Genomic DNA, 27,314 nt, shown 5'->3' on the forward strand with positions numbered 1-27,314 from the left:
ATGTTGTTGTTGTCCAACTCTCAATTTCAAACATTCTGCTTGTTCATCAGCACCGTTTTGCCAGTACAGAGAGAAACAGCTTGGAAATGATATTTTGCTTCTTAAATGTACAATAGACAGAAAGGGGGGAATAATAATCCTTACATATGGCGTAGCGCCTTTCACATTGGGAGGATATCTCAAAGTGTTTCATAGAATATTCTGTGAAAAAGTCCAGCGAATGCTTTATCTAGATGAATGTGGCACCCCAAATTTGCGCACAGTAATGTCTCACAAACAGCCATGAAGTGAATCACCAATTTGAATGGAAAGATGGATGCGATTTGCTGTGCAACAGGCTTAAAAAAACAGCACAGGAAGCAGATGAAGTCTACATCCAGGAGATATAAACAGCCAATATGGGGGTGAAGGACAAACAAAACAATGCGAAATTAAATGTTTCCTGAGAAAAAACATTTATTGTTATTGTTGATGCTAAACTCATACAACTCACATATCAATAAGGTTTCAACTTTCTGGTAATGTGGGCATTAAAAATGGTTATTAGCCCATTATCTTAAGGAGATGCAAATCTAATGCATTTTGTAAACGGCCTGGCTTTAAAATCATGAATTATTGTTCACAACTAATGAAGCTAAATGATAGACTTGGTCTTAGAAACAATGAGACATTGCAGTCTCATTCAATCATGGACCAGTCAAAATACTTTCTGCATTTTGGAGTCCTGTAGCTCAGTGGTTAGAGCACTCGCTTTGCAAGCGAGACACCTGGGTTCAATTCCAGGCAGAGGGCGAAACCTTGGGCAAGTTTCCTTACTCCACACAGAGCCTAATAATAATCCCTCCAAAACCCAAAACAATAATAAATTGGTCATTTTCAATCTACGACTGTTTGTGGGACATTGCTGTGCGCAATAGGCTGCCGCGTTCGCCCACAAATATACAGTCAATTCACTTTACAGTGTATTCTGTGAAGCGCTTTGGGACGTCCTCCCGACGTGAAAAGCGCTATATCAAATACAAGGATTATTATTACAACAACAACAACAAGATTCCATTTATAAAGCGCTTTTCACGTCAGGAGGACGTCCCAAGGCGCTGCACAGTTGGGTCATGACCCGAGCAGGGGGGAAATGGTCAGGGTGAGGGGAGGGGAGGGAGCGAGGAGGGGGGAAATGGTCAGGGTGAGGGGAGGGATGGGAGGGAGCGAGAAGGGGAAAGAGAGTCGAGAGGGGAGCTGAAGGCTCGGTCAAAGAGAAAGGTTTTGAGACCGGCCTTGAAGGAGGAGAGGGAGGAAGCAAGGCGAAGGCACTGGGGGATAGAGTTCCAGAGCCTCGGGGCTGAGAGGCTGAAGGCCCGACCACCAATGGTAGGGCGATTGGGGCGGGGATGTGGAGCAGACCGGAGCCGGAGGAACGGAGGGTACGGGCAGGTAGGTAGGGGGATAGTAGGTTGGAGAGGTAGGAGGGAGCGAGGCCGTGAATGGCCTTATAGGTAATTATTATTATTATTATTGTTGTGGAAACAGTTCAACCAATACCTCAGGCAAGTGTATGCAGTGGAAAGATCAGTGGTAAAATAATGGGTTGCCAGAATGTTCAAAACAGCATTGTGCCAAGGAAATGGATTTAAGAAAACATTTGCTGAATTTTAACGAATGCAACACTTTTTATTATTAATATGAAACTAGATATAAAGCAATAGAAAAAATATAGTGAGTCAGCATAATGGCGATTAGTGGTCTGAAGAGTCCCATTTGTATCCCTCACTTTAATGGAGTACACAGTTATCTTCTCAAAATCAACTAACAACAACTGTAATGTTTCAAGACATTAATGCGCTCAGAGAAATCTGTTCAATGTGAAAGGAGCTTCATAAATACAAGCTATTGTTGTTAGGGGTAATTATACAGTACAAGTTAATTTTTGGGGGGTCAGCCAAGTGTCTGACACATGCAGAAACTGAAACCCATCACCACGCTTAAGAGCATCCAAACCAAACTGAGAATTCCATGTATCCCACCTACACGTGGAAATTCCAGAGTTGTTTATTGGAATGGAATGTGCGCTCTCACCGTGGAGGGACGCATTCTGCTTACCTAATTCCGGAGAATATTATGTGCAGGTTGTGGCAAGAGCAAAGGCTTGGGGACACAAGAATATGAGTTGGGGTACTGCTGGAATCTAACCAGTTAAAACCACATAGCTTACCATTGAAATTGTTGTCTGGCAAGCTTTCCTGCTGCCTGTCCAGCAAGGACTAACCTATCTGTTAGGGCTTTGTCTTGCAGGGTTAATAGAAGCTGAGTGGGAAAATGCTCTGTCCACAGTAACTGATCTATCTTTCCAAGTCCTGCTAATGCGCCAGGCTAGCTGGGCTGTCATCATCAGTGACATTGCGGACCTGCCAGGCTCAGGAACTGGACGACCGAGACCACCACAGATGGTGAGTTTGATTCTGAAATTCCATGGCCTAATATGTCACCTTGGAATCAGCTCAGCTCCAAGGACTGTTAAGCCCCCTGGGATATCCTCTAGATATAAAAGGCACTATATAAATATAATTTTGTATTGTAATTTGTATTGTATTGTAAAATAAAACCTGTCAGATTACCTTCCTCCTCCCAAGAAGAGAAGGCCAAGAGCCATATGAGTCGCCATGTGAAATCCATAATTCATTTCTCCTCCAGTTCTTTTGTGCATAAACCGGCATAACTGCAAGACCTTCAAGTTGCCTGTGCCAGCCATGACTAAGGCAAGAGAAAGCAGGACTACGCTCAAGCAGGTTTCCAGGTTGTGGTGGCCAGCCTGTTGAACATTGAAAGAAAAAAGCTGTGACAAATCAAACACTACATTCCTTCAGCTCCAGTTTGGTTAAGATATTTTCTCCCTTTCTTCACCAGGAGGTGGATGCTGGTGAAAAAGTAACGTTAGGATGCCAATTCTCGGGCTGGCTCCCCTCAAATCTTCCTCTCGTGTAGGAAGCCCCTGACTTACACCAGGTGATCAGGTCTTGTGAAAAACCTGTGCCCTTGCCTCAAGGTGCAATACATCAATAGCAAACCTATCCTTCAGTTTTTTTGTGAACACTGAACAGAATAAAAAGCCCATAAAATGTATTCAAAGTCACTTTTCATTACTGTGTATCTGACTGAAAACATCTGTGCCACAAATAATAATACTGTAGTTACAATTGTTTTTGAAAAAAGTGTAAATGATGTGAATCGGTTCCCGACGTGTGACATGTGACAGTCCTAGCACAACACATCATTAATGATTACATTAGCCAACTTCAACTTTAAACACATCAAAACCTATTTTTCAAGTATAGAAATTTGTGGGGTGATGGGCCACTCATTGTTTTCACTGCTTTCTTTGGAACAATTGTAACTGAAGTGAAAAGATAGGTTGAAGACAAACTCCCAAGCATCCATCAGTGTTACTAACAATGATTTCTGGAAAGTTTATAAGAGTGGTCTAGAGCGAACTCTTAGCCAGGGTTTAGGTCTCCCCACAGGGATGTGTTCGGCCTCCACTCCGCACCTCTTTCTAAATAAATTAATAACTCAGTATTGTGGAGATCGGCAGGCATGAACCTATGTCCGGAACCTTGGCGTCTTGTTTTGACTCGCAACTATCCTTTCTACCCCACATCTGTGCCATAACCCGCTCTGCCTTCCCCCACCTCCACAACGTCGCCCAGCTCCGCCACTGTCTTACGCCGCAGGCCGCCGAAATCTTCATACACGCCTTCATTACATCAAGGCTTGACTGTGCAAACTCATTGCTTGTCAGTCTCCCCAACTCCTCCTTCCATAGGCTGCAGATCATCCAGAACTCTACAGTCCATGTTCTCTCCCGCAATAGATTCCGCGACCCTATCACCCCCATCCTCACCCGACTCCACTGGCTTCTCATCACACAGAGGATACAGTTCAAGATCCTGGTCCTCACCTTCAAAGCCCCCCATGATCTTGCTCCCCCCTATCTTTGCGACCTAATAACCTCCTACCACTCTGCTCAATCCCTCCGCTCAGTGGGCTCTGGCCTGCTTCTTATCTCCCACCTCGCTCGCCCCATTATTGGTGGGCAGGCCTTCTGCCCCCACCCTCTGGAACTAGATCCCTCAGTCCCTCCACCTCGCCCCCCCCCTTGCCTCCTTCAAGACCCTCCTCTTGGACCGTGCTTTCGATCTCCCTACTTCCCTACCGCCATCCTCCTCCCCCACCCCGACCCCCAGCTCGGGTCCATAACTCTCTCTGTCCAGCGCCTTGGGATGTCCTCCCGACGTGAAAGGCGCTATGGAATGTAATTTTGTTGTTGTTGTACGTTGTCCTGTTCCTTGACCTTGTACATGTTACATATTGTGCTATCACCTCACTCTCACATGACAAAGCTTCAAGACCCAACAGCGCTTAAGAAAATTGAGTGAAAGATTAAAGGAAAAATGGTTTTGAAATTTCCTTACAATTGTTTAATATGTTGTATAATTTTAAGTACCATCAATTATTTAAATTGTATGTAACACCACAATGCTACTAATATTTAAACTTTCAGCTATAAATTGATCATAGAATAGAAAGAAAGGGTAGAAAGGGTATAAAAATAACATCATAAACTTGTGGAGTGATATTTGATCTTGTGTACTATTTAGTTTTAGAGCACAGATTCCTGAACACCAAGATAATACTTCAGTTTGCACAGATAACTTACCAAGGCGGCAGCAGGTGCAGAGACCGACTCCAGAAACATCTTAATGTATTTGTGCTAGAAAACAACAAGAAATTATTTAGGTAAAGTATACTTTGGACAGTTTCTTGGGTATTTTTGCAGCTTAACATTTTGGGTGTAACCTCCCATCTCTTTTCTAATGAAGGGCCACACCCAAATATTAACTTGTTTCTCCCTTTCTTCCCACTCCGCCTCAAAACCACTGTTATGGTTCTGATGGCGACTGATTTGCTGTGTATTAACAGCATTTTCTGTTTTTCATTCAGATTTCTACATTTGTGGCTTATCTTTTTATCTCTTGTTTTTGTTCTTGTATATTAATTGACACAACAACAATTTGCAGCAACTGCAACCAGGGAAAACAAGCTTGAATTGAATAAGCTTAAAGTTAAACAATGTTTTTATTTCTTTACACATTACTTACCAAACAATTGAAAGCCGCTGCATTCGAAGAACCTGCAAAACGGAGACCCATTGCCATACAAGCACCAGCTATAATGTTAATGTGTGCTTGGCTGTGAAGGTAAATGGACCACAGGTCATAAAGAGGAACAAGAACATTTATTCATGTGTACAGTTCAGTTATTTATAATTGAATGCTTTAAGAAAAGTGATTTTTGGCTAACTTCTTAAAAAAGTTTCATTTTTATCTATGAAATGATAGCAGCGCATGTTGAGACAACATACTACAGGGGCTGGATTTGACCCTGGGAAAATCAGTCACAGTTAACCAGTCGCTCTCCTCAGGCTCTGCCTCACTCCATCTCAAATCTGCAGTTATCGCTTCCCTCCTCAAAAAACCTACCCTTGATTCCTCTAAGTAAGTTTGACGTCCATTGTTGGTAAAATTATGGAGACTTTTATTAAGGATAAAATCATGGAGCATCTGGACCTAAATAAAATCATAAATCATAGCCAATATAGGTTCATGGAGGGAAGGTCTCGCCAATCCAATTTACTGGTTTTCTTTGACGGTGTCACAAGGGAGCTTGATAAGGGTAAGGCTGTGGATGTTGTATATCTGGATTTCAGTAAGGCCTTTGATACAGTTCCTCTTGAGAGGCTGGTACTGAAAGTAAAAAAAAAGCGGGAATCAATGGAGATATATTACAATGGATATGCAATTGGTGGACCAGAAGAACCCAGAGAGCGGTGGTACAGGGAATGTCATCAGACTGGGAAAATGTTATCAGTGGGAGTTCCACAAGGGTCTGCTTTGGGACCTCTTTTGTTTAATATTTTTTTATAAATGATCTAGAATTAGGAGTTGCAAGCACAGTGGCTAAGTTTGCAGATGACACCAAGCTAATGAAGGTGGTAGATTGCAAAGCTGAACAAGATAGGTTACAGGAGAATTTGAACATTCTTGGGAATTGGGTAGATCGGTGGCTGATGAAACTTAATGTGGAGAAATGTAAAGTACTTCACATGGGGACAAACAATTCTGGAAGGGACTATTATTTGAATGGAAGGAAAATAATATGTATGGAAAATGAAAAGGATCTGGGGGTCCTGAATGACAATAAATTGAAGGATATTGGAGGAATCGAAAAAATTCAGAGGAGGGGAACCAAAATGATTGAGGGAATGGAAGGACTGGACTATGAGGAGAGACTAAGTAAATTGGACATGTTTATGCTGGAAAAGAGAAGACTGAGAGGCGACATGATTGCTGTCTTTAAGATTCTGAAGGGGTGAGACAATATATATCATGACAGGCTGTTTCAACTTGTTCCAGAATAAAAAACCAGAGGATACGGCCTGCGATTGAAGGGGAGTAAATTCAGAACGAATCTACACAAACACTATTTCAGTGAGCGAATAGTGAACCTGTGGAACTGGCTCCCTTGGGAGACGGTTGAAGCAGGAAGTCTTGAACCTTTCAAACACAGATTAGACAGTTTTCTTTTAGGAAATAACATTATGGGATATAGTACACAGATAGTTTGGTACATATGTGCATGTGATCGCCAGGAAGGTGGAAGGCGAACTAGATGGACCTTGGTCTTTTTTCGTCTAGCATTTCTCATGTTCTTATGTTAAGTTGCAAACTACCAGCCCATTTCAAACCTGACCTTCATTTCTAAAGTTCCTGAAGGTCTTATTGCCAACCAACCAATTACTAGCACCTCTCCATCCACTCCCTATTCGAGCCCCTGTAGTCCGGCTTCCACCCTACCAACAGCATCAAGACGGTGCTTATCAAGGTCACAAATGACGTCCCCTCTCTTTGTGTGATCAGGACCCCCTCTGCCTCCTTGCTGTCCTGGAACTCTCCACTGCCTTGATCAAGCCGTCCTCCTCCACAATCTCTCCTCCTTCATCCATCTCAGAGGGTCTGCACTCTCCTGGTTTGAGCCCTACTTAACCAACCGCCATCACTTTGTCTCCCTTAAAGATTTCCTTCCACTTGTCTACAAATCACTTCACGCCCTGGCACCTCCCTACCTCTCTACCCTGCATAAACCCCACTCCACTACCCGCCACCAACACGTAGCAGCCTCCTGCACATCCCTCATCCATCCCACACCTCCATCAGCACCCGTGCTTTCAGCCATTACACCCGGAAACTGTGGAACTCACTTCATCAATCCCTCCACCTTGCCACCTCCTTCCCCACTTTCAGATCACAATTGAACACATTCCTCTTCAACCTTGCCTATGGTCACCTCCCCGCTCTCCCCAACTCAGCATCAAGTGCTCCAAGACATTACCCAACATGAAGGGTGTGACATAAATGCAAGTTATTGTACAGAGGTTGAGAATGAGGTGACTACAGAGGTTGAGAACTGTGGTGACTTTGGCTGCTGACTAATGCTAATCCGTTGCTAACTTTCTTACAAAAGTTTGAACATTTTGATTTGTTTAAGAAAAGAGAACTCAGTTTTATGGAAAAGCCACAATAGTTGACATTTAATTTTACACAGCAATGATTTCTAGGAATCGGTGCTTCAGCAGGAATTGGATTATTTCAGCCAAGTCCACCACTAAAATACAATGAATTTAAAGAAAAACAAATCGAGTCACAGGTCAAAAAAAAGTTGCTTGTGGTTTGGTGTTCGCGTGCACACTATGATTACTTAACTTGCAGAAAGGTGTAACCTGCTCTAAGAGCAGCTGTAGTAACCGCTGTTTTTGCTGACTAAACTGACATCCAAAATCAATGAGTCTTTCAAAATCGGAAAAGGGTCTTTTTACATAATCTGTACTTTTTGTTTTAATGTCCATTTAGTTACACTAGTATTTTATTTGTGGTTCATATTTAGTAATTGCTAAAAAATCAAGTATGACTTACCCAGATGTGCCAGAAACAGACATTCCCCTCCCACCGTGTAGTTGTTTATCTTAGTCAATGAAAGGGGTTGCATGTTCAATGTCCAGTTCATAGTTTGTGTCAGCGAGTCAACAAGACCACAGCTATACACTGAACCAGGTTCAACCCCCCACCTCTGGCATATTAAATTAATTCAACACTTCAAACATTTCTAAATTAAATCACATTTGACTTCCTGTGAATTGACACATTTATAGCTCCTGCTCTTAGAAGCACATCATTTTAGTAAGAAATCCAACAGTTGAAATCTTGCATGCTGTATGTTTTTTACATTTACTTTTCCTAAAGTAATCACATGACACAAAGTATTAAATAATCACATGCAATTCCTGGTGCTTTCAGTCAAATCACCATATACCAATACGATTGTATTTTCTGCCAATCTATTTTGTTTTATCGCTTATGGTTCGCATCAATACGGCTGAATCATATCAGCAACTTCTTTCTCTGAGTAATCTGATAGAAAAATCACCCTCTTCCTACATTGTTGACCGCACCAGCAGATTGAGTTATAGAGCTTCCGAGAATTGCAGAGCAGCCACAAGTCAAATCCCAGATATATTTGGAAGAGCCCATCTCAGATATTTGGAGATTAAAAGCCAAAAAAATGCATATTGCTTATTTTTGATTTGAAATTACTGTTGTTTGTACTGATATGGCACTGAATACTATAAAGCAGGTCTCACTGCTTGCAGTACACTTTAAAAATACTATAGTTTCATATGTATATGCACCAAATTGGACTTCTGTGTACTCTGTGTTTTGCATAACTACTGTATATAGAAAATATTCAGTCTCAAAACTTACCGCATTGTTTGCAAGTCGATATCTTCCGGTGTTAGACCTTCCGTCGTATTTAATGATACATTATTCTGTCTAACAATCTGAACAAGAAGAACCTTATTGAAGTATCAATTTGGAAGACAGTAGAAAGCAGAAAAATCATAATGCAATGAATGCAACTTATCAGCAAAGCTGTTCTACCGCAAAATTGCTCTGTATCAAAAGTTGGCACATGAATTGCTGATTGATTAAACTAAACACAAACCAAGATCACTACATCCAAACCATGTGGACGCAGATTTAAGGAATGTAAACCCATTCCTCATTCTCTATTTCTCAGGTCATGAGATAATATTTTTTTAATTTCACAAAACAAAGTGAAACTTACAACAGTGATTTCTGTAGCTGATCTAAAAAATATTTGTTACTGTGCAATAGACATCAGCAACCCCCAAATCTGTCTACAGCTGTTTAAGAAGAGTTGGGAGGGGAAAGCCCTGAGTCTTGAGGATGACCACAGCCAGTCCTCCAAGCAGCCCCAACCCCCAGCAAACCGAGGAAACTACTCAATGGAAAGAAAGAAATAGAATCTGAATCCTTCAGGAAAGCTTTTTAAGAAAATGTGGCAATTTCAAAACCTGGGTTATTAATAAAATCTAGTCCTGGAGCTACACAATAAATGCAAAAAGTGAAAAGCCAATGACCAAGTGCTCCTGGATGCTACCCCGGGTGAAGGGTGCAGTATAAGTGCAAGTTGTTGTTGTTGTTGAACTTCGAAACCAACAAGGGGCAATTCAGACGAAACATTAAAACTGAGGTCCCACCTGCCTGGCTTCAGGTAGACAATAACGATCCAAGATATAACTCACAAAGAAAAAGGAGTTTTGCCTGGTGTCCTGGCCAATAATCCTCCAGAATAATTGATCATTCACATCAGATGGTGGAATAATGTTGTGCTCAAAATGGCAGCCACGTTTGCCAAATAAAATAAATGGTCTTAACAGTGCTTAACAATAGTTACTGAGAAGCGCTTTGAAGCCCTCAACATTTAAGGCGGTATAAGAATGTAACTTCTTTCTAGATCACCAATGGCACTTTGCCAGAGGTCATCACAGTGAATGCAAGCAAAGCCATGGAACAGACTAATTACTGCTTCTACATAAACAACAAACTACACTTCAAAATAACTCATTGTGTGATACATTCTGACATGATAAGTCTTTATATCAAAAAAGGACAATACCGGGCATGGGGGTGTAACGGAAGAAGCAGCTGGCATCAGCCATAGTTGGTGAACAAACAAGTTGACTTAATTGGGTCGGATGGAAAGGCAAAGGCTTTGATCATGATTTTTGGAGACTTGATGGCTTTATATCTTTAAACCAGTGAGGGAACAAGACATTGGTGCACTAACATGATGGACCTAAATTACTTTAACTGATTCAATGAAAAGGTAACCAACGGAACCTACTGAGGCAAACATGATTATACTTAGACAAATGTCATGAATGAGGAAGAATGGAACTGTATCTGATCAACTAAATGACAATATAATTATTCTTAACTCATCTCAAACTAATAGTGAAAATATTTGCTGCCTTTTATCAACGAACTCTTAGACGTCATATTCATTGCAACAGAAATCATACACAGTACCAGTTTATGTCATCAAGGAAACCTCTGGTTTAGAAGAGGATATTCAAAAGGTGTCACTGTCATCATTTACTGGATGACTACCAAGCGTAGGCAGTAAATGATTGAAGGCAACATTTTAAATAAACCACAAGAGTGTTTCAGTAGTGTAGTCGGATAGAATGCTAACTGTAAGATTTCATTTCACTCAGGCTTCAGTTTACTGCAGGATACAATAACGTGGAATAAACAGCAGCACTCACACACAGAAAGTGTCTTCCACCCAACAGACAGAGGGAGTCAGGTGCTATTTTGGACTCCTAACAAGATTAATTGGTCATTTATCTTATTGGTCATTAACTTACTATTTAAGGGCTGCTGTAGGCATTTGCCTGTAAAATTCAGTCAATCCACTTTGCAGTAGATCCTATAAAGCATTTTGAACGTCCTCCCGATGTGAAAGGCCCTTAGGGATTATGCTGTCAGTGCAGACGCTAAACAACAAATTACACTTCAAAATAACTCATTGTGTGAAATGTTTTGACCTGATAAGTCACTGTATCAAAAATATCCAGTTGCCTTGCCCCCTCCTTCCCCTCTTTCAGATCATGACTGAAGATCTTCCTCTTCGATTGTACTTGTAGTCACCTCCTCTCTCACGCGTGCTCAGCGTCAGGTTCCGCCATTGTTAGGTGATCCAAGGCGCTGCCCCGTGTGAAGGGCGCTATATAAACGCAATACTCTTGGGGAAGATGCAACAATGTTGAAACAAGGACGTTAACTTGCATTTATAAACATAAACTACTTACAGGCGGCACGTTACTATTAATCCACGTCGGGTTAGGCTTGATTTCATCCCACATAATTAATCCTCTTGCCAGGGTCTAAGGAAAGAATCAGACAAGTTATATTGTATATAATTATAAATATGCCAATGACAACAACAAGATTACATTTGATTAGCGCCTTTCACATCGGGAGTATGTCCCAAGGTGCTGGACAGTGTACAGCATTTCAGACCCGAGCTGGGGTCAGGGCGGGGAAGGGGGTTGGCCGATGGCATGGTCAAAGAGGAGGTTTTTGAGGTGGGACTTGAAGGAGGCTCAGGAGGGGGCGAGGCGGAGTGATTGGGGGACAGAGTTCCAGAGGTTGGGGGCAGAGTGGCTGAAGGCTCTCCCATCAATGGTGAGGTGGGTGGGTCGGGGGACGTGGAGCAGGCCAGAGCCGGCTGAGCGGAGGGAACGAGCGGGTTGGTAGGTTAGGAGGTCACAGAGATAGGGTGGGGCGAGGCCACGGAGGGCTTTGATGTGAGGACCAGGATTTTGAACTGGATCCCCTGAAGGATAGGGAGCCAGTGGAGTCGAGCGAGAGTGGGGGAGATGGGGTCACGGAGTTTGGTGCGGGAGAGGACACGGGCTGCAGAGTTCTGGATTATCTGCAGCCTGTCGAGGGAGGTGTTGGAAGGCCGACAAGCAGGGCGTTTGCATAGTCGAGCATGGAGGTGATGAAGGCATGAACAAGAGTTTCAATGAAACTCTGTACAACTGATTCACAAAACACTGCTCTAATCCAATTAAGCCTTCCCCTAATCTGGGCCACATATGCGGTCCATGTGATATTTAACACAGTGAGTGTAGAAAAAGGATCAGGGTGAGAAAGAAGACAAACTGAATGGGAAGAACATTTTTATTGGTCAGCCAGGTGCCTTCACATGCGGAAACCGTTCACCATGCTTTTAAGAATATCCAAACCAGACAGAGTTCCATGCATCTCACCTACACATGGAAATTCCCTGCATTGCATCTAGAATAGAATGTGCACTGTCTCCCTGGTGGGATGCATCCTGCTTACCCAATTTCAGAAAGTATTCGGCACAGACTGACAAGAGCCAAGGTTTGGGGACCCCATAGTGTGTTGGGATTGTACAATTGGTGAGTACTGTCTGGCAAGCCTTACCACTGTTTGTCTATCTACCCTAACCGTTAAGGCTTTAGCTTCTACGGGTAAAATCAGTTGCTGAGATGCAAATGCAAATGGTGAAAGAGAATTAACAGTGGGAACCGAAACTAAGCAACATTATCTAGAAGAGATTTGGGGGTATTAGTGGTTAGATCATTGAAATCATCAGCTGGATGAGTAAATATATTTAAGTTCTTACACGGACAGGGCCCAAACCAAGATCAAGTACAGCACTGAAATTTCCACAATCAGGCTATACCAATTTAGCCAACCGTACTTATCAGTTGCTGATTTGCATTTGAGCTTTGCTACACAGAGTACTGACCTAAATGTTGAGTCAGTACGTTATGCATCTGTGCATCAAGTCCTGTTTTTTTTTATGTACATATCTGGTGGAACCCTGACTGATGTTTTTATCCCTGGACCAAAGGCATTAATGGAAACTAGCCCAGGTGAGATCTCCTGACTGAACCCAATCCAAGAACCAATCTTCCTAATCTTTATGGCTTAAAATCACCCTGGAGAGAGCAATAACCCTGTCAGCCTTCAATGCAGCCCTGAGAGATGATGCAAAAATGTTACAATCCAACAAAGTAAATGCACATTTACTCAAAGCCACAATACCTTGCACTGGTGTAACTGGTGTCTGGGGAACAACCTGTCCATCGACATTAAATGCAGTTATAAAAATGAGAAGCAAGTATCATAAGCCAACTTATTCAGGATGGTGGAGTTGGGAGTATGATTCAACCAAATACAAGTGTTGTACACTGCACTGCCTTTGACTTCTGTCCAACAACAGAAGGGCAGCACATACAAACAACAACAACTTGGATTTATATAGCGCCCTCCACGCTGGACGACGTCTCAGAGCGCTTCACAGCAACGGATCCCGTGCCGAGCCAGGGGGAGGGGGAAGAAGGTGACCAAAGGCGCGGTTGAAAAGAAACGTCTTCAGCCAAGACCTGAAAATAGGAAGGGAGGGGGGCGAGGTGAAGGGAGTGAGGAAGGGAGTTCCAGAGCCTCGGGGCGTAGTGGCTGAAGGCACGGCTGCCAATGGTGGAGCGGAGGATTCGGGGGACAAAGAGGAGGCCAGACCCGGTGGAGCAAAGGCAATGGGCACTGTTGTGAGGAGAGAGGAGGTCAGAGAGGTAGGGGGGGTGCAGAGGAGTGGAGGGATTCGAAGACAAGAGTGAGGATCCTGAAGTCGATCCTCTCTGGGACAGGCAGCCAGTGCAGTCTGGCAAGGACTGGGGTAATCGTGGAGCGGAGTTTGGTGCGGGTAAGAATGCGGGCAGCAGAGTTTTGGATGACCTGGATTTTATGAATGGTGGTGGAGGGGAGACCGGTGAGGAGGGCATTTGAATAGTCCAGCCGAGAGGTGACAAAGGCATGGACCAGGGTTTCGGCAGCTTTTGGGGTGAGGTATTGGCGGAGACGGGCGATATGTCGGAGGTGGAAGAAAGCGTTGCTGGTGAGGGACGAGACATTACAGACTATTCTATATACAAACATTACAGTCTATTCATGGCAGTTCCTGACAGATTAATAAATAATCTTCCCATTCATATTCCCATTGACCCATAGAAACCTCATCAAGAAACACTTGCCATTTGAGTGTATTACCTGAGAGTCAGCATGATCAGGTTAACAAGAGGACTCCTCATTTGCACAACTCCCCATTGAGGAATGCAGTTAATTTTATACCGCAGATTAGACCCCAATGTTCTATATTCAAACATGACAGCATTTGCGCATGTTAGTTGACTTTGAATACCTACCCGCATTAAAAGAAACTCAGGCTTAACAAAGTCCAACAGGTACTGAGTGTCTGGGGCCCGCAGCCAATCTGCAATGGATCTAAATACAGAAATGGGTTAGTTATACTACTGTCAAGTATTCTAACTGCTCAAAAACAGCAACAACCCAAACATTTATGAGAACATGTGAAAAAGGGCAATTAATATATAAAGAAGATAAGTGAATAATTTGTAAAACTATTTGGGCATTTGGCTGTCTGGAGAAATGCGATCACCTTACTGAAGACTCAAGACAGTTCATCAACCCTCTTTCTGTTGTGGCACAACAGCAATCTGTTAAGGGGCATTTGTTGTGAGGGCACTAAAAGGCCATATCACTATATAAGAAAAGCTGCTCTGAGGAAACAAGATGCAAGTCAAGTTATGAGCCCCTGGCAATTAATCAGCAGGATCCACATTCTAAAATGGCATTTTTTTCCACTATGTCCATCATCAAATTATATCAAACTGGAAATGTTATTGGAAAGTGTGCAATGATATTTCTCGCTTTTCTACAATTCACTACTTCTTTGTACCCGTCACTCTCATTGCTACTAAAATAACAATTCTCACGTTATCTTGGCATACGATGAGAGTGAGCATCCCTCCAGGGAGAGTGCACATTCCATTCCAGACAAGGGGATTTCCATGCATCGGTGGTAATATGTGGAACTCTCTGGTTTGGATACCCTTAAGATTGGTGATGGGTTTCCATATATGTCGAGACACCCGGCTGACTAAAGAAAAATGGTTGAGAGTACCAGGACTTTTTGCTGCTACGCTGCAGAGTGCAGGGCAGAAGGATGGAGACCATCGGAAGTAACCTGATAGGTATGTCTGACCTGAATGTCCCAGACCAGCTGTATCAGTACATACCATGTCTTTTCATGAAATGTAAATGTCACTGAAAACAGTGGAGGTTTCGTAGCTTGGAGGGAGGCGCATTATAAAAAATCTCAACGTACATCATGGATAATTGCTGTCAAGTGCATCGAGTGTTTCTGTAGACAATTTTGTGTCAGCAAGTCGTAAACCATGATGCGACTGATCAGTTAAGATGTAGGATTGCTGGCTAGAACACTAGGAAGAGCTTTCCCTTCTCTTTTCAAATAGTGTTATGCGATCTCTAATGGATAACCTTTGCTGGAATTAATAAAACCTCACTGCACATTTCTGCGTTGTGCTTATGGCACTGGGCTGAGAACAGTATTTGAAGTATTTCTATTTTGGCAGCATTGGTGTTGACTCCAGCACGGTGTATCTGAACTGAAATGAGAATGAAGACTTGTTCTTGGTTGGAGCATTTTACAAAATACACAATAATGTACCTGTTATTTGTTTTGAGATACAGCAAGGCTAAAGCCAGTGTGGCTCCAGGACATGTAACATCCACATTTACAGTGTCCCCTTCCTGTAAAAAACACAAAGTTGCATTAAAGCTTCGAGAAGAATTAACGATGGCATAATCTGAACTGATTTAGTTGATTTCCTACTTTTCAAGTAACTCCTTAAAGTCCCGGTAAACCTTCAAATATAACTTCATTGTATCCTTTTATATAACAATAATAATCCTGTCATTTGATATAGCGCCTTATCCCGTCTTTGAGTTCTAAAGTGCTTCACAGAATATACTGTAAAGTGAATTGACTGTACATTTTGTGGGTGAAACGTGGCAGCCAATTGTGCACAGCAGTGTCCCACAAACAGTCGTGGATTGAGTCACCAATTTATTATTATTTTATTTATTATTTGATGGGATTATTTTGTAAAGACAAACAACCTCTTTGTACCAGATTCCACCCTCTTTCCCCCTTCCCCAACCTCAGACTTCTTTCAATCTAAGGGAGAGAGGTAAATGACGCACTTCCAATGGTCACATTGTCCAGATACCAGGAGGCCCAACACCACCATGCTTTTAAACAGCACCTTTTAAACAAGATACCATCCTTGAGCTCTGAACTAAGTTTGACCCCAATCCAGGGAGGAAGGCGAGGTCAAAGAGGAAAGGCTTCAGGTGCGACCTGAAGATGTGTAAAGAGGAGGCAAGGCAGAGGCAGATTGAGACAGGGAGCTCCAGAGGTTCAGGGCGCAGTGGATGAAGACACGGCTGTCAATGGTGGAGTAAAGGGGTTATGGAATACATAGAAAAAGCAGCCAAGTGAAGGGGACCTATGGAGGAGTGAGCAAGTCGAGACATAGGGAGGTGCTCTGGGATGAAGTGATTTGTAGGCAAGTATAAGGATCTTGAAATCGATCTGTTCGTTTGGAGATTTCCTGCCTAATCTTACTTTCCTCCTCTGTGAATTCCACAAGGAGCCTGAAGCACACTTAATGGAAAGAGGGACAAAAGCTATTTCCCACTATTTTGTGGGTGTGGGAGGGGGATGGAGGGACTGATCAAAGCCAAGTGCAATTCTGTCTTCACCATGAGTCGAGCCTCCTTCCAGCACAGAGGATCAGTTTTTATTTCAGATTTTCTTTGTTTTTGTACAAACCTTGATTTGGTAGCTGGGGGATTTGTGCTTTTCTCTGTGAACTCCTGGCTGTGATCGCCGGTGCCCTCCCACCATGTACTGATACAGCTGGTCTGGGACATTCAGGTCAGACATGCCTATCAGGTTACTTCCATGCTGCAAAATAACCCCAAACCACAAGAGAATAAACTCTACACAGATATAATAGACACAAAATTACTCTGAATCGTTCGTTTGAGAAGATTTTATTTCTTGACGATACTGGAATGTTTAAAAGGGCATGTTACAAACAAATATTTGATTTAGATCAAACAGCAACAACAATAAATTACATTTATATAGTGACTTTCACGTTGGGAAGACGTCCCAAGGCGCTGGTTGTTTGACATCCCTACCCTATTCATTATTATCGAAGATTAGTTAATTACATAATTTAAAAGCGGAATTAGATACATATTCGAAGAATGAAAATTTCAAAAGTTACAAGGAAAGTGCTCGGAAATGGAGTTTAAAATAGTGACTCCCAGAGGAATCTGGCATGTCACAGGTGAGAAAGGTAACATTTCCCTGCTTTATATAATACATATATATAAAATATATATTACATATTTATTTACAAATCTGTGTGCCAACACAGTAAACATTAAACATTACCAATACCTATAAAAATGTAGCTCTTGCAACAGCAGAACATAGCAACGATCATCTGACTTGTCCCAATGTAATATTTTTAAAAATTATAAATAATCCTTTCATAAACTTCAAGTAATTTCTCTGTCAAATATCTGGGAATCTAATCCTTGTTGAATTTAGATATAAACGTCACCATCTCTATTGGAAGAGTATAGGTAGATAGTCTACTGCACATATTCATTAAGTAATTAAATTTGAACTGTCTGCTTATCTTTGCTCTTCTGAGCTCAAGTCCATGACCTTGTTCTGTATTTGACCAAGTTAAACATATTAAGTAAAAGGAAACTAGATAAGTATCGAAAGAGAAAATATAAAAAGGATAATAATAATACTAAAAGGATAAAGGGGAAGAGAAAGAAATTGAGGTAAGAGATCACTCGAGGAGATGTTGGTAACAGAAGCTCAATGGGCCCAATGGTCTTTGCCAACACTGTCATTTCATTGATATTACCACTAAAATATTAATTACTTATGGGATTTAAAATGCCTGAATATTCTTCAGTTTCTTTTTTCCCAAAAAACACTTTTTAAAAGAAGTTGAACATGCAGGTTTTAAATGGTCAAAATGCTTTCTTTTTGTACAAAGCAGCGAGTTTCAAAATCAAGAATACACATTTGCGTTCATCTGATATCTTACCCCAAGACAGACCATGCCAAGAGCAAGACCAGCAGCCAGCGAGTACGATTCCCGATCAGTACAGTTTTCCATTTCAGGACCTGGAGGACGACCTAAGTCGAGAAATACACAAGGAATTTCCATTGATTGTGGCCTCTATTTAAAATAAGCATGGCATCATAATGTAGGTTGGTTGTTCTGGTGGACATAAGGTCTTGCTAGCTGCAGAGGAGGTCTACAGTTGAAGGTTACTTTACTGTGCACATGCAGTGATCTCACTCAGCACTTTGAGGAGCTTCAAATCTTCTCATACTGAAAATGTTGTTCAGTAAAACAGTCAACAAAAACAGTTCAAGACGCTTTTACTTGTAACCTTATTTAAAATGTGGTTAACTCAGCATTTAGGTTTCCAAGATTACAAAGGTTCTTCTATTATGCGTTTTAAGGGGATTTTTTTTTGAATGCTTGTGAAAACTGTTATTTTTGAAAACACTACATTTGCTTGATAATCATTTCACAAAACAGAACTTTGTTCTGTATTTTGCTACAATTTCAAAAGTTGTTTGGGGTTTTGCAGTTGAGAACTGCTGACACCTCACCTATTTCAGTCAGAAGCACTTCAGCAATATGCCTGTGGGCAGTGCCTTGGTACACCAGTCCCACTCCCATGACAGCAGCAACCTGTAAATGGTGGGGGACATCCAGCTCAGTTGACGTGGGCGGTAACAATGCAGGGATATGAATACTCAGGAGACGAGTGACCGATATATCCATGGTGCCCAGTTTTGCAGCGGAAATTCCCAGCAGTAGTCCTATGCTGGTCATCTCATGCCCCTACAAGAGATCAAGGGAAGCATCTGTAATTTTTGCAATCAACCTTTTGGAATCAATGGTTGTAGACCTCACTGGTACAGAGAGAAGCAGAGTCCAAGAATGCCTTTCAAAATACGTTACCTGCACTCTCCCCAATCAAAATAAATATCCTTTTTCTCATCTTTCTTACTGATCGCTATATTAAACCATATCTTATTATTGTAAATAGATTATGTGTGCAGTACAAGAAAAAATTTCAAGGCAACATTGCATGGGGGGGACAAACAGTAATAAATCACCTAAACTTATTTCCACTAGTTAACATCATACTTTGCTGTTTTATAATACTGTACTTACAAGTAAATAAATATTGATATCACCGCTGTTCAAATCATATGGTACAATGGAATTTTTTTTATTGAAGTCAAGCAAATTAAAGTATGGAGCAAACAATTTATCATTGTTTGATGAAAAACTTCTTCCTCCCTACACACCAGAAAATAAATGCAAAAAAAAATGGGATTGATGAGATAAGTGACAACACACTCCGTAGCACAATATGTCAGGGTTGAGAAAGCATTACTAAACATCTTGAGCTTCACTCTTGTAGTCTGATATCATTTAATCCACTTGATGAATCGCTGCCTTGCAAAACACCTCTCGGTATCCATTACATAAAACATCCCACAACCATGTTATTCCCTCAAAAACGAATCAGCTAAAAAAAGTTTAAAAATCTGATTATGAATTCCTGAGATGATTAAAAGGGTGCAATTTGTACCAACGTTCTCAATTCTATTACATCATTTCATGTTTAACTTCATGTTTCAAGTTTAACCTACCGTTGATATTTTTTTACAAAATCTATTTTTCAAAAAATGTTTACGTTTGAAATTTTCTGATATGACTTGAAAAAAGCACTAGATTAGCTGTATGAGTTACTGAAGTGGGGCTGAAGAAATGGTTCATAATGCAACTACTGTTTTCTATCAAGCAGCATTTTAGCTGGAACTCAGGATTCTTTACAAAGGAAAACACGCAATAACAATGAAACCATACTCCACACTTGCACGTGGCTGCTTTGAGATCTCCCGCCCGACCTGTCCTACCATCGGCAGCCAGGCTTTCAGCTTCTCTGCCCCCACTCTTTGGAACTCCTTCCCACAATCCCTTCGCCTTGCTCCCTCTCTTGCCTCCTTCAAGGCACAACACAAGACCCTCCTTTTTGACCATGCCTTCAGCCACCCTCCTACCTCTCTGCCCTCCCTTATCCCAACCCTGCCCCCCACGCTCATGTCCTGATGCCCGACTGTTCAACGCCTTGGGACATCCTCCCGAAGTGAAAGGCACTTTACAAATGTAATTTTGTTGTGCTTCTTTGCTTTCAGTATAGTAAGAACAAGATATCAAAGCAGAGTACATGTTATTTTTGTTCCCTTTTGAATCCCATAATACAATCAATCAATGCACCTGGTCAATGCATGAATTCAGGATACATTTTTCAGTATTCCTTAAGTGAGTTCTTAATTAATAAATAACATAGAATGATATAATATGTATTCATATATATATATAATGAAGAAATTCAATGGGGAATGGACTCCTCTCAATTCAACTCGAGGAAACCCAACTCTGAAATTAAAATGCAGGATTTCCACGTCTGCACCAGAGACTTGGTTAAGAAATCCATTAAGAAGTACTGCAAAATCAATCGCAATATTAACAGAAGTGAAGAGGAACTTTGAATTAAGATCACTGAAGATATTTTCGATTGATTATGCCTTCCATTTAAAATAAGCATGACAACAAGATGTCAGTTGGTCATTCTGGTAGATATAAAGGAATGACAAAGGTCACTCTCTTCTCAGCTACAGAGGAGATCCAGCAGCCAAAGGTTCCTTTGTTTTTGCACATACAGTGATTTCACTCAACCCTTTCAGGAACTGTAAAAAACCAAGCAGTTTTGACTGCTGAATATATATTGCACACTCAAGGGCACAGTTCTCTCATAGTTGCCTCCAGAGATCTCTGGGGTTTGCTGGAAATAATCAGCACTGCACAAATATTTCAAAATCAGACAATTTTGTTCCTCACCTAGAACCATAGAAATATATTCCACAGGCTCCTTTGTCTGTGTCTGTCACAGGATCACTGAGTCTGAACTGACTCTTAGAAATAGCAATCCATTCAATCCATAGAAATTGAAAGCACAGTGGGAGGCCATTTGGCCCATCAAGTCTGCCCAGCTCTCAAAGTAAGGAGTTCATTTAATCCTTCTGCCCTACCTTATCCCCATATACCTTCAAGCCTCTATCATTCATAGACCTACTACCCTCTTCAAAGCTACAATGGACTTTGCGGTTACCACCTTATTTCTCAGAGCAATCCACAACCCAACAACTCTCTAAGCAAAGACATTTTGTCGCTTTGGGATGTCCTCCCGACGTGAAAGGCGCTCTATAAATGTAATTTTGTTGTTGTTGTCTAAGCTTCAATCCACTACTGCTTGTGAGATGTTGCTGTGCGCAATTGGCTGTCGTGTTTCGCCCACAAATATACAGTCAATTCACTTTATCTTCTGTGAAGCGCTTTGAGACATCTCGAAGACATGATAAAGCACGAGATCAAATCCAAGAATTATTATTATTTCATATTGATCCCCTCGACTCGCTGGCTCAGAACCAGCAGGAATAATTTCTCCTCATCTACTCTCACAATCAAATGCCCTCATCATTCTAAAAATCTTTATCAGTTGTCCCCTCAAACTTCTCTGTTCCAATGAAAATTGGCCCAGTTCCTTTACTCTCTGCTCACAGGTCAATTGTTGATTCAATAAGATGTAAAACCAATGCAGATATTCCTCCACTGAAAACCACTTGAAAGACAGCAACATTTATGCGCAGGGAGTCAGGGTTTACATGGTGCAAATGCTTTAACAAGCAAGGTAATCGTCACCAGCAATTCAGCAAATCGACCATTTGGTTCAAAAAAAGGTAAATTTTTTTATACATTGTATAAAAAGCTCTAACACATCAACAAAATCTGCAATAACATCATTACAGTAAATCGTAAGACAGGTTTGAATGAAGACAAGCCTGCATCAAATTTTTCTCATCTTTCCAGATCACCACCTTACAATCACCACATAAAGTTATTTCTTAAATGAGTCAATTGTCCTCGCCTCCACCAGCCTCCCTGGTAACCTGTTCTAGGTAATTACCATCTGTGTGAAGAAAAACTTTGCAGTGTCTATCCTAAAATTGCACTTCACAATCCTGAACCATTTCCCTCTTCCATACTTGGGATAAGTTAAGTAGCATACCTTGCTGAGGTAGTCGTGGATGCTCATTGTAGTCAGCTTGCTCAGGTGTCCATTCAACCCCAGTGCCATCAGCAAGCCCGCATACTCATTTGTTAGCTCAGTGTTCTTTTGCCTATTGTACACAATCCAGGCAGAGTCTATTTGAGAAGCTGGTGCTATCTTCAGACCAGCAGCCACACCGTTGTGAAAGCTGGCCCAACTGGCCATGTTGGGTGGCACATCGATGTTTCCGCTGTTCAGGTCAACTGTTGTGTTTCGAGGAGGAGCACGTCCTGAATATTAAAAACAACAAAAATACACAATTAGGGTGAAGTGAGCATATGCTATTTGTCATATAGTTAACCATAATTTTAGTAAAATACATAACCATTGGAACAATCATTGAAAACATTGTACATTTTATTCCAAGTGACTGTGTGAACAACAGCAAGAATATCTTCACTATTGGAAACCTAGGTTTAAATGGTAAATGAAACTGTATTCTGGCAGTGTGAACATATCTTCAATTCACTTAGTATCATTGGAGGAACACTGTTATCAGAGCAGACAGTATTTATTCTGCTAAAGTCTAGAAATTGTGAGAAGCAGTAGCATCATTCCAAATTGTGGACTGCCAAAAGTACTCTGTGTTGATATATTAAAATTCTGTTACCATGGGTAGGTACAGTAAACTCCTGATAACTCAACCTCGGCTTAACTTGTCACGCAAGTCATCATTGTTGTCAATATCCCAGCCGCATTTATTAATGTATTTATACATATGTCTCACTCAACACTCTGGATAACTCGTCAATGAGCCCTTTTCCTTTGGGTGATGATTTGTCAGGAGTTTACTGTATTCCCAGTGCCTTGGGACGTCTTCCCAACATGAAAGGCGCTATACAAATGTAATCTTGTTGTTGTTTCATTGTTTATTTGTGCCAGTGATTCTCGATGCCAATCAAGCAGTCGGGAAGAATCCTGAACATAGGCAAAGCATTTCTCTAAATGGAGGGAAACAGAGACACAAGAGAGGCAGCATTGAGAAAGCTGACGGCGCAAATATATAAGATTGAAGAATTCAAGGGTTCAAAAAGTGAAACTGGTATCACGAGTATCAAAATAACTGAGCATAAAGGAACTGCATGCAAAACATCAAATAGGCAGGATGTCTATGTCTGTAATGGTGTTATAAAGCTAACAATATTGACTACTACAGCTTTCACATATTGTTGTTACTGCTGGCATTTACAGTTGGACTTCTTCAGATCCAATGTGAAACGAGTCCACTGTTCTGGCCTCTACCAATTTCTCTGTACCAATTCCTACTTGCTTCTGTGGCTTGGTGCTCCTCAAAGCAAACCTTATTAGAGCAAACATGCTTTAGAAGACAACGACTTGCATTTATATAGCACCCATTATGCGGCGTGGTTAACACTCTTGGATATAGTGGAATGCCGTATGCAGTAGCAAATCCAAAGTTGGCAGGAATTAACTTATAGGTTAACCACCTGGCTACCACACCAACAAGACGATATAACAAAAACATGTAAAATTGAAACTATGTATTTCAAAAAGTAAATTCTGTGATTGTTAAATAATTTTCAAAACAAACAGGTGGGAAATTGTAATATTCCTGACCTAGATTTGACAGCTTCACATGTAAAAATGTAGCAAGGTACGAGCAACAATTCTGAAGTGATGAACAAAATGACCAATTTCAATGGATTCTGAGATCTGAGTCAGGAATACAAACTGAAACATCAGAGAATTGACAGCTTCTCTGAAAATCATTCTACATTCATAGATTTTCGACAAAAACAACCTGGAGGCACAAAAATAAACCCATTATGAAACTCTGATTTGTAATACCACAATTTTGTGTGACATTTAATGCCATATTTACCTTCTAGCCCTTTCATCAGTGCCAATGTGGTAAAGAAAATGTCACAGTACTCTCTCTTCTGGAGGGGATGTGACATAGGGGAAGGTGAAGGGGAAGATAGAATTGGTAGAGGAAGGTCCAAAATTCATAAAATGAAAGTCACAATTTGCAACCTTCAAGAGGCACGCCGTAATGTAAACTCCTGCCCATCACCCCAGGCCTCACCAGTCTCTATTGGCTCCCCGTCTCCCAGTAGATCAATTTCAAGGTCCTCACCCTCACAAATCTATCCACTCCCTGGCATCTCCCCACCTCCCCATTCTTCTACACTACTCCTCCACTTGCCCCTCAACTCAGCTAACTATTATTGCTTCTGTCTCAGCTAACTAAGACCCTAATCTCTGGAAATCACTTTCCTCTACCATTATGTCTGTCTCCCTCTCTTGCTGGCTTTCAGTCCTGCCTCAAATCCTACCACTCTGAACCCACCTATGACTTCCATCCCCTTCCTTCTGTTCAGCATCCAACCCCATCCGTTGCTATCCTACGTGCTATATAAATGCAAGGTTTTCGTTGTTGTAAACACTGCTTTCAGGAGTACACGTTTGTTCTTATTTTCCAGTCTCAGACTAGCTGATTTCTCACTCCACCCATCGAGCCCAAATATCAGGGAAGTTCCAAAAGAGCAAACAATGAAAGTCACAATTCGCAATCCTCACATAACTGCACGTGCATAGCCACTTCTTCATTGGCACAGTGCTGTGAAATTATGTAAGTGGGATGAACTTCAGGGATTCAGCAGCTTGGTATATTGAAGAACTGCTGTTAAAGTAGCCGTACAATATAAATATGTCCTAAATCATTATTCCCAACTAGATTTGCACAATTCATAAACAATTCATAAGCACAATGTGATACGTACATTCTGGGCTTGAATTTCAAACATCTTTTTTCCTTGCACACATCTGGAATTCAATCATGTTCTAATGAAGGAAGTTGGAACAAACAGATGGACCTTTTGGGAAATCAGGAATTTCCTTTGACTTTTAATAAACTTGCAACCACATGAAGTTATACCAATTGTTACTGGATTGTTTATTGTTTATTCGTTGCATAAACAGTAAGACAATCAGTTACAGAAATAGAAAGTTTTCCTGTAACATTCAATCCCAGGTTAGACATAACACAAAGTTGACTGTAAATTGACAGTAATTTTATAGTTCCTCTTTGCTGTTCACCAGTTAGTAAGTATTGTGTATATTAAGGGTAAGCACAAAACAATTTTAATATTGTTTTGAAGTACCTCTTTGGGGATGTTTTCATCTCTCCTCATCACATAAGCAAGGGGTTTGTTGCCTGTTAAGACTCCTACAGGAGTCAAGCAGCAAGGTTTGGGTGAGAGAGTTTATTTGTTTGAATAATTTGTTGTTATTGTTTCCGTCTCTTTAGTCCTGTAGAATATTCATTATTATATATTCATTGGTTTCTGCCTCATAAGTGGGGGCAGGCAGCTTGTTGGGAGGAAGATTGGTTTGCTCTGGACCGAGGGCGGAACACTCCTTCAGCTGTACCCCAGTGAAAGGCCAGTTGCTATTTAGTATTTTTCTTCAGGCGGGACCTCATTATTGACATCTCCCCTTCCAGTGAGATTTAATTTAAAAGTGGCAGGACGGCCCTTTCCTGACAAAATTCCTTCCGGGTTTTTGTATTTACACGCTTGTGCCTCTTCATTTATATTTTAGTCACAATTGAGTTCGGGTCGATCCAAAACCCACCGAGAAATAAAATAATATAAAATAGAATTTCAGATGAAGTTTGAAAATATTTCAAAGGAGCTTGATACTGATAATTGATTTCTCTTTTCTAAACAAGAACGGAATGTATCATCTTTCTGCAAATAAGTTTTTTTTTACAAAAAACATTGCTTGTTGTTATGATACACCAGCAAGCTATTCAACTCATGCCTGACACTTATTTACCTTTTTCTTATTATTGTTTTGTTGTTCAAGCTGTGGTTTGTTGAATAAAAATAAACATTTTCAAAATAAACCTTTGCCAAAAGTATGGGAAGCAATGCCCAACACACCATGTGATGTTTCTGTACCTCACGTTCATCCATCCTTATTGATCTTTAATGACTTGATTGATCCTTATTGATCTGAGTAATATTGTCCATTTGTGCCAACTAATGCTAAATTCCAGGAAACTTGTCCTGTGGGCTTGCACCCAACAACATAAAAAGATTGTACAAACGCAAACTCATGATATGCTGGGCACTTACAGCGTACAAAGAGATGAGATTTTCATCATCATTTTCAGTAGTACAGTCCATTCTTACATTCAGTCCCCAGAATTTCATACTTTCTCAAGTTCAATGGTATTCAGTGCAGATATCGCATACCTTGCAAAATGTTTGAATCCCATGGAACATCGCCACTAAAGCTATCATTTTTAAAGCAGCATTTAGTAGATTCAAATGAAAAATTCATACCAGTCAGATTTAATTTTGGGATAGGCAGTGGTTCGGTCGGCACTGGATGATAAGAGAATAGTGTGAACATCCCTCTTCCTACAGGAAGTGCCAAAGTTCGCTGGCACAACTGCAGCAACCTATTTCAGGAGGAAATTACTCAGATTAACGGATGGTTTAAATTACACTGTAAAATGTATAACAGTATAAAGTTGAGAAACTGATCTAGTCAGCTCAAGCTGCTACTTTACACATACAAATTATACAGAGAAGTCAAACAAACATGCCAGTGAGCAATCCTATACTTCATCCCTGATCAGCCTGGCTCAGTTGGTAGCACTTAGAAGGCCTACAACAGGACTAGAAACTTATAGTCAAGTCTGACACGCCAATGCAATGCAGTGACTCATTGTCCTTCACATGAGACATTAAACACTTGTCTGCCTGCTCAGATAAATGTTAAAAGACACATGGCACTATTCGAAAAGACAAGAGTTTCTCCCAGTGTCTTGGCTAACAATCCCCAAATTAAAAAATGATCATTCACTTCATGCCTGTTTGTGGGACATTGCTGTGCGTAAATTGGCTGCTATGTTTGCAGTAACGTTTCCGGTAAAGCACTTTGAGATGTCCTTCCAATATGAAAGGTGTTATACCAAATACAGTGCACTCCGTCTAATTTCATGAAGTTGGGACCAGACAGACACCGTGCAATTATTCGGAGAATTACCTGAAGTTCTATTGACATAAATTCATAACTATATTTAAAACAAATGAGCAGTACAGATTTGTTATTTGAGGACTATGTCAAGCATAACAAGTTTAT

The 27,314-nt window shown here is 41.0% G+C and overlaps 1 protein-coding gene across 1 annotated transcript in view; it reads right to left on the reverse strand.

Annotated features, from left to right (window-relative positions):
• anapc1 (anaphase promoting complex subunit 1) overlaps positions 1-27,314 on the reverse strand; it is a 70,630-nt gene that overhangs the window by 13,856 nt on the left and 29,460 nt on the right. The window contains exons 29-40 of the mRNA XM_042333056.1: positions 26,510-26,628; positions 22,155-22,426; positions 18,619-18,853; positions 18,041-18,132; positions 16,732-16,866; positions 15,565-15,647; positions 14,219-14,297; positions 11,288-11,362; positions 8,871-8,947; positions 5,154-5,244; positions 4,712-4,765; positions 2,613-2,806 (exon numbers count right to left, since the gene is read on the reverse strand). Coding sequence (XP_042188990.1) covers positions 2,613-2,806; positions 4,712-4,765; positions 5,154-5,244; positions 8,871-8,947; positions 11,288-11,362; positions 14,219-14,297; positions 15,565-15,647; positions 16,732-16,866; positions 18,041-18,132; positions 18,619-18,853; positions 22,155-22,426; positions 26,510-26,628 — 1,506 coding nt within the window. The remainder of the gene's footprint in view (positions 1-2,612; positions 2,807-4,711; positions 4,766-5,153; positions 5,245-8,870; positions 8,948-11,287; positions 11,363-14,218; positions 14,298-15,564; positions 15,648-16,731; positions 16,867-18,040; positions 18,133-18,618; positions 18,854-22,154; positions 22,427-26,509; positions 26,629-27,314) is intronic.

Source organism: Callorhinchus milii, unplaced genomic scaffold (genome assembly GCF_018977255.1).
Source record: "Callorhinchus milii isolate IMCB2004 unplaced genomic scaffold, IMCB_Cmil_1.0 Scaffold3, whole genome shotgun sequence".
NCBI lineage: Eukaryota > Metazoa > Chordata > Chondrichthyes > Chimaeriformes > Callorhinchidae > Callorhinchus > Callorhinchus milii.